Source organism: Gymnoscopelus microlampas (genome assembly GCF_963454915.1).
Source record: "Gymnoscopelus microlampas genome assembly, chromosome: 11".
Classification (NCBI taxonomy): Eukaryota; Metazoa; Chordata; class Actinopteri; order Myctophiformes; family Myctophidae; genus Gymnoscopelus; species Gymnoscopelus microlampas.
Window position 1 is genome coordinate 17,743,311 of NC_139948.1, and position 15,444 is coordinate 17,758,754.

Consider the following 15,444-nt stretch of genomic DNA (forward strand, 5'->3'; position numbering starts at 1 on the left):
GCAACGCCTCTACTTTCTCAGGCGACTGAAGAAGTTCAGCATTGGTCCCAAAGTCCGGTGGGCCTTCTACAGGGTTACCATGAGAGCATCCTGACGGGCTGAATCACTGCCTGGTATTCAAGCTTGGGAACTATACTGACCCCAATTGTAAGGCAATGCAAAGGGTCGTGCGGACAGCAGAACGCATCAACGGAAACAACCTACCCTCTATCCAAGACATACGATGAACGCTGTTTCAGCAAAGCACGCAGAATCACAAAAGATCGTAGGCACACCAGCCATGGACTGTTTTTCAGATAACACATGGAAAAGGGCTCCGCAGTTCTACTCAAACTCCAACTCTGCAGAAGTTATTGTAATATCTAAAGTCCTGTTTATTATTGTAGGCCTATATAATAAGTGTCATGAAGCATCAGGGCATTAATTCACACGTTGTGATGCATTGTGAGCTTGGAGATCCATCGTTAGCTTTTAGGAATGTAGCCCCATTTGAAACCTCTCCCTGCTTCCTCCATGATGAAAAGAATATAGTGACAAATTCTGACAATAGTCAATAATTAGAATTTCATAGTTTATTGCAAGCAGTTAAGAAAAAAAGAAACATTAAAACAATAATAGTGAACCATAAACATAAATTTGGTGGAAACCAGAGCAGTTAATCATGCAGTCAGTAATGCCCATTCCTCTATTTATTTTTATACTATCTGTCCAGTCTCCACCCTAACAATCTAGGTTTGACCAAATGTATTCATACACTCTGGTTCCACCAATAAAATCATACAGATTACACTCCCCAAAGATTAATTTCCCCCTGACATAGATTGTATTACTTGTTTAACAACCTCTGATTTTTAGGTACATTTCCATTGGGTAAGATCTACATGTTCCTTCTTTCCCTCTACAACAAATCTCTTAGCTGAAAATAGCCGATCTACAAGCTCACAGGGCATTGCATTGCAACGCGTTGTAAGCTTGTAAATCTGCTATTTTCACCAAACGTTCGACTATGCCCAGAATAGGGACTCTAGGGTTCAACTGGTTAAAATGTACCCACTCATAGTTACATAAGACAGACTCTAAAAGAGATTAATTATACAGTTACTTGATTGGTACATAATATTGACTGATATTGAATTCAATTTATCTTTTAGGCCTGAGATATAAAAATGCCTGTCAAGAGCATAATTAGATTTTACCTAGGACATTCATTAGGGGGGGGGGGGTATTTGTGTCTCCCCCTAGCTTCAGATTGGACCCCCCCAGAGAGAGTTGCGCCAATGAGGGGTCAGAAACAGCGTCGGTCACGTGGTTCATGTAGCTAGAAATAGTGACAAGGAGCCGTCAACTTCAATGCATTCCATGAACTTCCGGTTTAGGGATTTGTAACTATTCGCCAATGTATGTGTATGTAGAAGACCTGGCCTGAAGAAGTGAACGGAGTTGGCGTAACTCTCTAATAGATGGCACTGGACCCCCCCATGTCCATTTTTAGTATGCTCTGTATTTAAAAATAATATAATAAAAATAAATCGGTGAAGTTATTATGTTAAAATGATTAAATATACTATACCAACATACCAACATTAAATATACCAACATATGCATCGCAAGTAATTAATAATGAAGAATTAAGATAACACAGTGTCAAATTAGCTAGATATGAAAATAAAAAAAAACTGCACGATTTTGGCGCACGCGCACGGGCGACCACCTCTAGCCTCAACCCAGATTTGCGCCGCTGGTGTTGTGGAATCATTCGGAAATCGGTGAGAACACCAACAATTTCCTCAGGGTGTTTTTTGTACCCACAGACATCTGCTTTATCTCCTTCTGGCCAGCCTTCTCCAACTCTTTTCCCAATGTAGATTTGGCATCGATCTCATCCAACGATACCTCCTTGTCAGCCATTTCCCTGTTGACAGCAGTGAGAATGGCCAAGAGGTCTTTGCCCCTGTAACAAACACAACATTCAGAACACTCCAACAAGTCACCACTGCTACTACACCAGTCACATGATTGAATTGCAGTCAATTAAACAATGCACTGTAGTAGGCCTACATGCAGCAAAGGTGGCAGTTAGGTGGTCAGGTCTAAAACATATTTTGGACCGAGTTTGACTTAGTATTTGTCACCGGGCAGCCCATGCCCTACACACACACACACACCCTGTGCATCACACCAAAATAATGCCCCGCGATCAAGGGCATTTTAATTTTGCGGCCTAAAACCCTTGATACGGCGTAGTTTAGCTTGTAGAAATAGTTTAGGCCCTATATCCATCCTTTATTCCAACTTGTAGGGACCACAGGTTTTTTTTCCTTTTCTTTTCAGTCGGTGTGGCCTAGACCGAATTTAAATTGTCATTGAGTTTTCCCCCAAGTTGTACGTGTTTAATTGTAAAACATATGTAGTAATGTTTAGGTTACTCGTATGCAGTGGGGAATCTAGGGAAGTATTTTTGCTAATTGGTTCAGTGTCCTGTGGTAGGATCCACTCCCTATTTAAAGGAGGCTGCAGTGACAACTTGACAGTTAAACTTGGGCAGAAACACAACATCCCTGAGGGAGAGCTGCAGGGCCTTTTGTGATAAAGGTTTAGCCTGTTGGAGTTCTTAACCATTTGGGTTGTTTTGGTTCTTAGTGTTTGCCTTTACGTGTTTATTATTATTCAATTTTTTCTCAAGCATTCATTTTTGTTATTAAGTTATTTTTGCATTAGCATTATATCATCTTATATTAATGCTTTTTTCATATTGTTAAAAGTCTTATTTTGAGTTACCTTTGACTGCCTTCTCCTAGCTGTTTGCACACAGACTGTATGAACCAGCTCCCATCTATGCGGGATCTGAATGCTTTATTATTTTCCGTGGTGGCCATGAAGACTAGGAAATCTGCATCCGCAGGAGTCTTTGGGGCTTCCTGAATTTCTGGAGAGCTGTCTGCGGCGATCCCACTCTGAATCCCCTCACCCTGGCAGGCCTGGATGAAGAACACTTTGGGCTTGTTCAGAAGGACAGGGCAGGCCTTTCCATTGAAAGTTGTAGTAATGTCATTAATGAGGAGGGGCTTCCCATCAGTACCGAAAACAGCACCCTTGTCTCCGTGACTCATAATGCAGCAAACAAAGGCATCTCTGTGTTGTGGAGGATCCTCAACGGTAAGGTTGGTGAACTCCCCTTCGTCCATCGACCATTCCTTTACTTTGGACTTCTGTAGCTCAGTGAGGTCCTTCTCAGTGGGGTCTTTCAAAGAAGAGAAGTGTTCCAGCGTCACCTGCATTTGGCTCATGGTTTGGTCTTTACACATCAACACCCTGAAGCCCAGCCAGCTGAATGTCTCTGCCAAATTAACTGCAGGGGAGGAAAACGAACAAACTCTTGTTTTGTTATGCTTCAACCACCAAAAAAACACACCAGCATTTAGAGCATGGTGTTTACTTTTCATGTTTAAACTTTACATAGATGTCAAGTTGATACGCTTGTTGAGAGTAACAAGTGCAGCCAGAGTGATCTTCAAGTTATAGATAACCAACGTTGCAAACAGTATGAGGGTAAGTGTCATAGTATCCAGACAATCATACCAGCATCCTTCTTTGATCCATGTCGTTTAGCCTTGGGATCCTTAAAGTTTTCATTGTTTATGATCACACAGAGACCTGGTTTGCTGGTCAACTTGTAGTGGTCATCCTAAAAATAGCAGAAACATATTTTGAGTTTTGTACAAATACACAATGGTACAATACAATGTCTGCTCCAGGACTAAACACCACAGTGCATGTATTACTATGAGCAGTTAACTACTAAGTTAACTACTCTCTGTATGCAAGGGGAGTTTTTATGTAACATTCACCTTTTCTTTTGTTGAAACGTAACAGTACGTTTCAACAAAAGAAAAGGTGAATGTTTCACTACTTGTACTTACTTCTACTTCTATCTCCACCGTTTTTTTGCTTTGGACAGGGCCATCTGGGAGAAAAGGGCGATAAACTAAATTAGATTTCAAAAGATAAAACGTCTGATGTTCATTTTTATAAAAGGTTTACATGTAAACTTTGTTTTAAAAACTAGAATGGTATGGACTAGAGTAGAGTGCTTCATGGATCTTCCAAGGATGTTGGGCTTTTATGGCATCCAGACAAGCAATACCTGTACTCTCTCATTTGTTATTATTATACTAGACCACCAAATTCATACCAGCTTCCTTGCTCGTTCCAGGTCGATTATATTCAGGTTTCTCAGAGATCTCATTGTTCCTGGTCGCACTGAGACCTGTAGTTTTGCTGGTCAACTTGTACTGGTCATCCTAAAAACAGCAGAGACAGATTTTCAGGCACGAATACACAATGGTACACTACAATGTCTGCTCCAGGACTAAACAGACCACAGTGCATGTATTACTATGAGCACTAATGGAAACTATAGCCAGTTATAATTACTCTCTGTTTGCAAAGGGAGTTTTTATAGTCATTTTTATAGTAATCTTTTATGTGAATGTTTCACTACTTACTTTGACCTCCTCCCGTCTGTTGCTTTGGACAGGGCCTGGGTGAACAGGGCGATAAACAAAATTACTTTCCAAAAGATGAAATGTCTTCATGGCATTTTTATAAAAGAAAGATATGTGTGTATATATATATATATATATATATATATATATATATATATATATATATATATATATATATATATATATATATATATATATATATATATATATATATATAGGTTTTGCAGTTGTTGGCTCTTACCCAGATCCTTGACAAGAAACGGTTCATAGGTTTGAAGAACATCATAGAATGCTGACATTGCGGCTGTTCCTTTTCGCAATATAAAGTCATCAAACAGCATTATCATTTGATCATAACTGTTTTTTTCGCTCCTGAGGTTGCCATAGTTTTGCCATGTGAGAATGCTCTTGTCACGAAGATCTCCTGCTATTGGCAGAACCTGTTCAACACGCTGAATTAGGTCATTCTTGTGCTTCTTCACAAACTCAGCTTTTTCATCTGTAAAATAAGTCAGACTATTATGTTACTTGATTTCTGCTATCAGAATAGTACAGATGTACGGCACTTGTTCAATTTCAATGGCACCGATTACTGAGAAAGAAAATTATTGACTTTGACTTTCTCCTTGTCCATTTCATTATTCTGTTCTTGGTTTGATTTCAGGGTCAACTCAGGTCAGAGATAGGTAAAGTTATTACCTGCTGTTGCCTGGTAAATCAGAGGTTTTTGCACACCTGAGGCATCTGAAAGAAAATGATCATCACAAAGCAGGACTTAGTTTCATGTTCATGAAGAAGGCAAGCAGACTGCTGTAGTACTGTTTCAGTAAATTAGATCATCTCAGGGAAGAATCTGAAAATCCGCCCATTTCAGTTTATTTGTCTTCTTCATGTAAAGTAGAGGTGCACTGCACTTGCTAACATTTAATGGCGCAGATGACTGAGAAAGTAAAAAAGGACATTAACCATTAATTTGCTTTCTGGACATTTCAATAATCTGTTGTATTCAGTGTACCGCTTATTACATGTTAACACTTCAGAATAACTATCTGCTATCTGTCACAAACTCAAAGTTAATGAGTTATGAATGTCTTGTTAAATGTTCGTTAATAGCTGCTAAAGGATTTAACTATGCCTTATACATGGCTAATAGAGTGCTCACAAACAGGTGATTAACAATTTTCAGTACAAGCCAAAGCCATGCTGCAAACTCAATCTACTTTTCTAACATCCGTACTAGAAAAAGGAAATACAAGAGCCCTTAAGAAGTGAATAACATGATTTGAAGATTAGTAAATACATTTGTTAAGACCATGTCAATAGTTTATATACATTATTGGGACGTTATTTTAAACTTGCAGCTATTCATCATTATTCATATTGGTGTGCATAAATGTAGTTCCCTTTTCCGGAAGGTGGCATACAGTTTCTTGTTCCGTGTTAGTTTCTCATGTTTGATTGGCTTGGCAAGACCTTCTTATATGTTTCCAGTTCAAATCTGCTGCTGAGCCAATCAAATCAAGATATGAGCTCCTTTTGAATTTCATTCAATTTAAACTCTTTTCATCCAGTATGGTAAGTAAACATACTTATATTATCTTCAACAAGAAGGGGCAATGAAGTGACTTGATAGCTGTTACGGAAATTAATGTCATGTTCATGATGTGAAGAAGGCAAGCAGCCTCGAATGACAACAGTAGACACAATACTGCTTCAGAAAATTGTATCAGGGAAGAATCTGAAAGTCTGATAATCTTAAGGTAAAGGTGCACTACACTTGTTAAAGTTTAATGGCACTGTTGACTGAGAAAAATAAGAACATCAAACATGAATTTGCATTATTCTGTAGTTCTTGGTTTGATTTCAGGGTCAAGTATACATGTGAAGTTAAGTATAATACATAAAGTTAATTACCTGTTGCCTGGGTACTCTGAGGTCTTTCCACCTGAGGCTGAGGCTTTTGACCTGGGGCTTTTGAGAGAAAAACAATAATCACTTGATATGGTAACAGTATGTTTCATGTTTCATGAAGAAGACAAGCACCATTAAAAGACAAAAGCTTTGTCAAACAATAGATTACTGATGAAAAGATAATATCATTGAAGAATCAGACAATCTGATTTAAATGTTTAAATGTTCAACTTCATTCATCCATTCATCTGTTGACTGTTGACTGGTAAAGACTCACCTGTTTAGTCAGGCTTTTTACATACAGGTAGTTATTTTGTGATTGCAGCTCTTTGCGTTGTGTTCTGTCTTTTGTGATTTGCTTTGTCTCATATTGGTCGGTTGATTTAATGATGATTGTTTTATTCATTTGTCTTTTAATTATAGATAAGCTTTTGTGTTTTATTTAAATTACTGTTATGTTATTTAACAGTAATGTATGTATATTACTGTCTGTGAAAGGTGAAAGGTGCTCTATGAATACAATTGACTTACTTACTATTAGGCCTACAGTATGTGTGATTTATACTTTTTTTTTTACAGGAAATTAAGCAATTCAGCCAAATTGGACCATTGCATGCAGGCACATGCATGCATGCAGATGTGCGTGCGTGTGTGAGTGCACGTGTGTGAGTGCATGTGTGTGTGTGTGTGTGTGTGTGTGTGTGTGTGTGTGTGTGTGTGTGTGTGTGTGTGTGTGTGTGTGTGTGTGTGTGTGTGTGTGTGTGTGCGTGTGTGCGTGTGTGCGTGTGTGTGTGTGTGTGTGTGTGTGCATGCATGCATGCAATGTGTGGGTAGTTTGGGTGGTCTGGGTGGGTGTGGTTCTGAATTGTATTGTACCAGTCCGGCCCTGATAACCTGTAAACATATATCCTCTCTTCATCTACCTTTGGGTGTAATTGCAAACTTCTTCACTAGATCATTCCTCTTGATCTTCCTCAAAACATTCATCACAATCTCCTGAGCATCATTCGGGTATTCGGCCATAATCAGAGTGACAATTTTCTCCCTAGTAGTAGCATCCTCCAAGGCGGCAGCTGTTACTGGAATCAAGTCGCCTACAAAGCTGTCAGCCATTTGCAGATACCACTTGAACGAATCTAACTCTGTACTTCTCAGCTCCTGCAGAGTTGCCAACAGTTTCTGCATTTCCATGGTTTATTCCTGGTAGGCCTACAAACAGAGGATGTGAACATGTCAATCAGCTTCATTCTATTATACTGCTTTGGGTGTGAAGAGACTGAAAACAAGCTTTAGTTGAAGTTATTATGCACATCAGGGAATACACAACAATCTACATTTCCATATTCCATTTGTGGCGGTCCGCCCCCTGATTTTATTTTCACGTCACGTTCATTCACTAGTTCCACTCCCCATTCGCAAAACTGGTCAGCCTATCACCTCCCTTCTGTCTCCGCACGCTCTCCACCCCGCTCCCTTTGAAGCGCAAACCAGGAACTCACCTCGCTGGCTCCGTCACTGTCTGTGTTTGTTTGTGTAGCGTCTGTGTCTCACAATTTAAGAGGCTGTGTCCATTCGGCTTTGTGTTGGCCTATGCTAAAGTGTTTTTTAGCGTCCGTGCGTCGCGAGTACAGTCCGCGTCGGGAGGACCTTCGTTGGATCCGCGAAAACGAAACCAACAACAAACGAGACAAACAAACAAAGTGGACGTCGGCGAGGCGACAACAACGGCGGATCAGGACCGGCCATTAATCCGGGATTCCACGCCACGGTACCAAAGGTAAAGGGGAGCCTGGTTGCTGGAGCTAAAGTGTTCTTTGGAGCCTATTAACAGGCGGAGCGCGGAGGTCGGGAGGAGTTTGGAAGGGGGTTATTTTTGTTTATTTTGGGCGTGAAACTGTTTTCTAAGCATCATTTATTTTTGGATTTTTTTGGATTAACTGAGCTATTAAAGGACGACTTCACCACTTTTCAACATATCTTCATATAATAGGTCCACACTAATGCTCATGATAAAATGGTACATTTTTTTCCTAATCAGTTTGCGTCTCAGAAGAGGGCTGTAGACAGTTCAGAAACCCGTCTACCAGTGACATCATCGATGGGGAATCCAAGCCAATAGAAACTGCAGGCTTTGTATTCCTGGAAAGTTGCAATGCAATAATAGATCCCATTGTTCTCGCCTTAATAAAAATCTGAATTAAAAAATTGTAATCTTTTGGGGGGAAAAAATCCTGCCTAACGATGATGTCACTGGTAGACGGGTTTCTGGACTGTCCACAGCCCTCCTATGAGACAGAGACCAAGTAGAAAAAAATTGTATCATTTTATCATGAGCATTAGTGAGGACCTATTACATGAAGATAGGTTGAAAAGTGGTGAAGTCGTCCTTTAACTGTGGGTATTTTTGTGCGTGGAAGTGGAACTGAACTGAACTGAGTTGAATAAAATCCTACAAGGTACTTTTTGAGTTTAAACAAGGACTGCACTGCGTGTTATTTTCTTTAATGTGAATGGTATTGAAATTGAGTGTTGAATTGGGTCTTTTCCTCTTTGTGACGTTGTGGTGTGTAATGTAAGGGTTCATGTTGTACAATGCAGGTTGCCTGACTGATATAATATGTATCATTGTGGTTGGTTCGCTGTAAGGTATTCACTCTAAACAATTTGTCGGTTGAAAAGCCGGCTGGCACCCCAAGCAAATGTGAATTTAAAGAGTAAACCGCTACACATTGTACTAAAAACTATTTGGATTAATTTAATTTAGTTAAACGAAAGCCATCATTTAGACATTGTTAACTCTATAAAGCTACATTATAGGACAGTAGGCCTACATACAATAATTCATAACTCAAACTTTTCAGGCCAGACCCCCCAAAATAATCATATTTTAGCAGGAGACCCCCACCCTGACTGGAATTGTAGGAGTTGAGGCATTCAATTTAGTTTGACTCGGTTCAACGGATAAATATTGTGAAAATACACAACGCCTTGTAGATCGTCTATTTTCCCTTTTTTTGCCTCTTTCTTGGTAATATTTGACAATTTGGCCAATGTTTGACAATTTTTATAGTATAGTTTGTTGATTACCTTTGACGTTGGTCTTAGTTTTTATTTTATTTGTAAATTTAAGAGGTGTTACAAAGGTCACTATTGTATGAAAGGGCTACAAAGGCCCTCAATTGTTACTTTAGAAATGTGCAAATACCCTGTATACACTTATACTGTATGTTGGTTTGTTTACTGTTGAGGGAGAAAACAATGTAGCTCATTAAAGACGCACTGAAGTGACATTTTCGGTCATTTTATTTTGAAGGTTCAGCCCGAAACGTTGGCTCAACGACTCTAAAACCAATCAGAAGGTCCCATCCCTTCAGGCTATGGGACGTTGGATCTCAATCACTTCAGCCGTGCTGGCACACGGCTAGTGTTTGTTTACAAGTGAGAGAGAGACGGCCAGTGAAGCACGTTTGCTACTACCTGGCTTATTTCGAACCTATAATGTTTTCAGATACATATTTTAGTGTGCAGATGAAGTTTAAAATGAGTAATACACTCATCTTCAATGAGATTCAAAACGGAGTATCTCTGTAATTAAAATCAGCTGTGTTTGAAGAACGTGCAGCTATGGGAATCAAACAGGTGCATGTAATCAAGATTCATTTATATTCGTGAAGGCTGTATTATGTCATCACGCAGCACGTTTTCGTTTACAGGAAGTAATTAAGATTGGCTTTTTAGGGACTTTAGATGTAAAAAATCACAAAAATCTTTTTTTTTCATTTTTTTTGGCATCTATTGTTAGGTATGCCCATATGATGACCACGGATATGCTCTAAAAGTGTGAAAAACATATTTTTCATTTCACTACACCTTTAAGCAAATCATCTGGGGACCTCCCAAATATCATTTGGGGACCCCCTGGGAGTCCCGACCCGCAGTTTGAGAAGCACTGATAGTTTTTGGATAAAACCTGTATTACGTTTGTTAAAAAGTTAAAGCTATATATTCTGACAGTAATCCTTTCTATAGTGTTTGTTCGTTTTCAGGTGGGTCACCATTCATCCAGTAATTTTCAACTTCAATTACTCTTTATGTTTTTGTTTCATCACTTCCAATTTCACTTATTCATTCTGTATCCAGTATGAGTTCTCTCTCCTGATTGGATGAAATTATTACCTGACAATATTTTCTGTTGTTTACTACAGAGCAGGAGTCTGGAGAGATGGGGAGACCCCTGAACAAACACTATAGCAATGTTTATTATGGGAATATAGAACTATAGTCTAGTTTGATCATGTGATCATATGATTTTCTATACAGAAAATGTTGAGGGTGTTCCATAAATGTCCACTAGATGGCAGATATCAACCACCAGAGAGAGAGCGAGAGACAGACACAGACAGAACTCTATGAGAGACACACACACACACACACACACACACACACACACACACACACACACACACACACACACACACACACACACACACACACTTTTTTACATAATTCAAGGGTGCTGAATCTGAAAAACATGTTACTTAGGCACATTTTTTTGTTTGGATGCCTGACTTTGCGGTTGGAATTAGTACAGAGGCATGGAATGGAGTTCAACCAGACAAGTGTATTTATTCGCCAAACCAATACAGATGACATTCAACCTTTGTTACCACATTGACATGGTGGTGTCTAGCTTTCCACCCTTCTCCTCTCTCTGACAACTGGCAGTTTTTATACCAGCTGCAGCCAATGAGCCTGTACTGCTCCAATCCAAGGGGTGTATTATACATATAAAACATACATAGGGCTACATTAATACCATACACATTTAACCCACATAATATATTACAACTCTATGACCTACAAACAAGGATCCTTCACACTTTACTACAACATAAATATGAGCAATTGCAAACACACATCACATCATAACATAACCCCCCTCTGCTATCCTGACATGGTCCAGCCCAATCATGCTGGAAACACACCAGGTACTGTTGAGCATTCAATCAACCTCAACAATAAAACCTCACTACACACATTGCACTCTCCATATTGCACTAAGGTGGACTGTGCAAAATACAAAAAGTGACAATGTGCCGTGCAAACATCATTCAATAAATAAGGGTTATATCAAAAACACGTAACAGAGGACCTCTCTCTGTTACATTAACCTTCTAATTTGCTGCCAATGTTTTACTATTTCTTCAATAACTCTATAAAAGAAAGCAAAACTGACAAATAAAGTGTCTATATCTATGTTCTGAGCGTCAGACAATGTGTGTAAGGTATTTTGTATATTTCTTAATGTAATTAGTGGTAAGCTTACTCCTAAATATGCAAATTAGAGGCCACCATTACAGAAAACGGTATAGTACTCAAACGGGTCAATATGCATCCCCCTTATTTTCTACTTATCTGTATTTTTGGCATCCTTAGGACATTTAAAATACAGATTTAGATGATCCAATGTAAAAATCCTGGGAAAAGTATACATTTGGTCCCTGATGAACAAAAATATATTGAAGTCAATAGAGTAATTCCATAAATAGACTATCATGGGGATTTCTGCCTTGTATAACTCACCCCCAGAATGAGTTAAAGCCACAGAACTGGTACTGACACACAGGTCTGGTTCTCTTGAACTCTGGGATTTGAGAACCAAGATGGTGAGTGGTTCCAGGGCCGAGTTATAGGACGGAAGTCCCCCCGAAATATGGTGCTCCATAGACTTAAAGAGGTGTTTCACTTTAAAACACTTCTGGGGTAATTTTTACTCTTCTACTTTTGTGTGCTTGTGGATACAATATTTAGATATTTGATATTAATTTGATTGTAATCCGTTGCAGGTGCTGGTCACACACACACACACACACACACACACACACACACACACACACACACACACACACACACACACACACACACACACACACACAGAGCAGGCTGTGTTTTCAATGAGTCCAACGCAGTTAATGTCAAAATTGCACACACAAAACTGCAAACCTCACACACAAAATGCTAAACCCTACTCTCCCTTTGCAAGATGACTCTTTGCCATCACATTTTTTAACTGTTCACAAAATGGAACTCGTGTTTTCATTTGGTACACACAGCCATATTTTCAAATGACACACACATACCATTCATTGAGTACACACAATTAAGCATGTGCTGCACACTACCAAACATTTACAGCACACTGCAGGGCAAAATTGAAAACACAATCATATAAATGGAACACACCATATGAATGACAATGACTCTGGAGAATGAGCCATTTCTCCTTTTGTAAAATGACTCAGTGTAGGCCTACTTTTTTCATAGTCAAACATAAAACAAAACACAAATATGCAGCCAAAAGAGTTTTATTTCTCTACATGATTTAGGCATCATGCCTCCGGTTCATGTCTGGCCAGAGGGCCATCCACATCATTGGCAATGTTCTCCCTGTCCAAGCAGCGTTGGAAGAAACGCCTCGAGTGGCGCATGAAGCCCTGACAGACCTCAACAGTGACTAGGGCTGCAATCGATTATCACGATTTTTGTATAATGACATTTTTCGATTTTGAATTGGAAAAAAATATATTTTACTAATCGAGAATCGTTTGTTTTGAAAAAATCGGATTAGAGATTTGACTATTTGTGTGTTGTAGGTTGATGCTTTGAGATTTTACGTGAGAAGTGTGTGCAACAACGTGTAGTGTTTGGACAACAATCAGAGTGTAAAGAAGGAAAGTCAGAGTCTAATGCAGATAAGGGAGTGTGAAGTAGTGCCAAATTGGGTGGAGCGATTAGTACATGAAGTTAAGGTTGTGAAAATTGTGCTGAATTTTCGCTTTTTGTGTGTTAACAATTGTGAAAAACTGTAATATCAAACATCTAAATATTGAATCAAACTACTTAAAAGCTGCCTGAGGTGCACACAACAGGCAGAGTAGACAGAATGACCCAAGAAGTGTTTTAAAGTGAGACATCCATTTTAAACAAGACACAATGGCACAGATTTATACAAAAGAATGCTAAAAGGATGACCCAGATAAGCCCTCAGGGCTTCTTTCCATTACAGTTTTTCACAATTGTTAACACAAAAAAAGTGAAAATTCGGCACATTTTGCACGCCCTTCACTTCATGTACTAATCGCTCGACCCAATTTGGCACTACTTCACACTGCCTTATCTGCATTATACTCTGACTTTCCCTCTTTAAATCTCAAAGCATCATCCTACAACACACAAATATTCAAATCTCTAAACATTCCGGTGATGCGGACGGACAGACAGACGGACGGACAGGATTTTCACAACAACGTTTCACAATACAACTAGAAAAGTGGGCTCCTCTGAGTGCAGGTCTCTGTTAGTGTCAAGCACGGTTACCTACCCAAGGCCCGCAAACTTTGGAAGGCAGTCATAGCCAATTGGAATGGAATCTGAAAAATCTGACTTATACATCCTCATCACATAACTCCAGAGGTGATGTGTAACAATTTGTGTGAGCTTTGGTCATGATCCAATGGAAAATGGAAATCCATGGGAAAAAACTGTTCAAGAGTTATAGGCCAAAACATGAAGGCGGTTATAGCACCACCGAAATATTTGAGGTGGAGTGGGCGTGCAAAATTTCACAACAATCGAATGCTGTGTTCACAGACCCTAACCCTAACCGATTGGCTTTTTTGGCCAAAATCAGTAGGAATAGTAAAAATCGCGAAATGGCGGAAGATCTTGTGAGGCGGAAATGGGCGCCTATATGGGGAGTTGCGTCTAGCATCAAGACTGAGTTACGAGCCATTCTTTCGTTGCCCTTGCAGTTTGGCTCATTACCGAATTATGAAGACACAATGCATCATCAAAATTGTGCTCTATTTTCACTACTTTTGTGCGACATTATTGTATGATGAAGTAGGGCATTAATTTGCAAAATAGAAAATATGGAGATACAAGGTTTCTGCAGGTTAAAGTTTGAGGTGGGTTGATTTTTCAGCTGGAGCTTTGACTTTCGCTGTTAATTTCGGTGCCAATTTAAAAGACAGACTGTCTCTCTCTCAGCTTTCCCATTGTCTTTCCTACACTGTCTCTTTCTCAGCTTTCTTACTGTCCCTCTCTATAATGAAATTGGGGTGCTACTGTATTAGTTTGTATGGAACTTATAAAAGCTTTACTGGATGAGATAAGTGATCTACATAACTAATAAGGATCAGAGCCAGCTCATAAATCATAGAGAACCTAGTCATCCAATGCCTTCACTAAGAACAATACATGACAGGGCAAATAACATAACATAATGCATGGGAGCATATTCTCTGAGCAACCATTTGAACCATTACAATGATAATGTGAAGAGACTAAACAGTATTGAGCTTATAAATTAATCCATCAAAGTAAAAAATACTTACGTTGTCTTTTGCCAGTTACTGAAGATAAAATAATTCTTCCTTGTGTGTGCTCTTGACCAAGCCTTCTGAAGCAATCTTAAATGTGCGTTTCATATTTGATTTCCAACTAGGCTACACCCCATTTCCTATACAGGAAACACACACACACGCACACACACACACAACAACTGACACACCTGAAACTGAAAGCATTCTGTTGTCTGCCTTACTATGACAAAATGTTCAATGTTCATCAAACAACCCCACTTCGTCAAAGTGTAAGCGTTATACCCCGGGTCTGTGTGTGTGTGACTGTGCATGCACGACACGTATTGCTCTCTATCGAACAGTCAGAATTTCTCTGAAAGAAAAAATAAATGTGCACTAAGGGCACGTCTTATTTCCAGGTGTTAGTCTGTAATTAAGTAATAACGCCATCATCTTATGCAGAAACCCTATGTTGCCACCCGGACTGAACACAAACACTTACGACTTAAGAAGACTCACCTGCATTTAGCGCCTGGGAGTATTTATATGTTAATTAAGTTAACTTACTAAGATGCACCGCATAGCGCTAAGACATCTCAGGATCACATCTTAAGTGAAAAAGATTTGTTTGGCAGTTTAATGAAGCTATAGCTCGGCCAATTCTC

At 39.3% G+C, this 15,444-nt stretch overlaps 1 protein-coding gene across 1 annotated transcript; it reads right to left on the minus strand.

Annotated features, from left to right (window-relative positions):
• Positions 1 to 552: 552 nt before the first annotated feature.
• LOC311055232 (caspase-2-like) lies at positions 553 to 14,935 on the minus strand. Its single transcript, XM_084071355.1, has 11 exons — positions 14,813 to 14,935; positions 7,340 to 7,625; positions 6,420 to 6,476; positions 5,205 to 5,249; positions 4,747 to 5,004; positions 4,506 to 4,540; positions 4,193 to 4,301; positions 3,921 to 3,964; positions 3,580 to 3,685; positions 2,779 to 3,349; positions 553 to 1,951 (listed from the first exon to the last, which is right to left on the minus strand). Exons 2-11 carry the CDS (start codon positions 7,605 to 7,607, stop codon positions 1,753 to 1,755), a joined length of 1,692 nt encoding a protein of 563 aa, XP_083927481.1. The 5' UTR covers positions 7,608 to 7,625; positions 14,813 to 14,935; the 3' UTR covers positions 553 to 1,752.
• Positions 14,936 to 15,444: the final 509 nt, after the last annotated feature.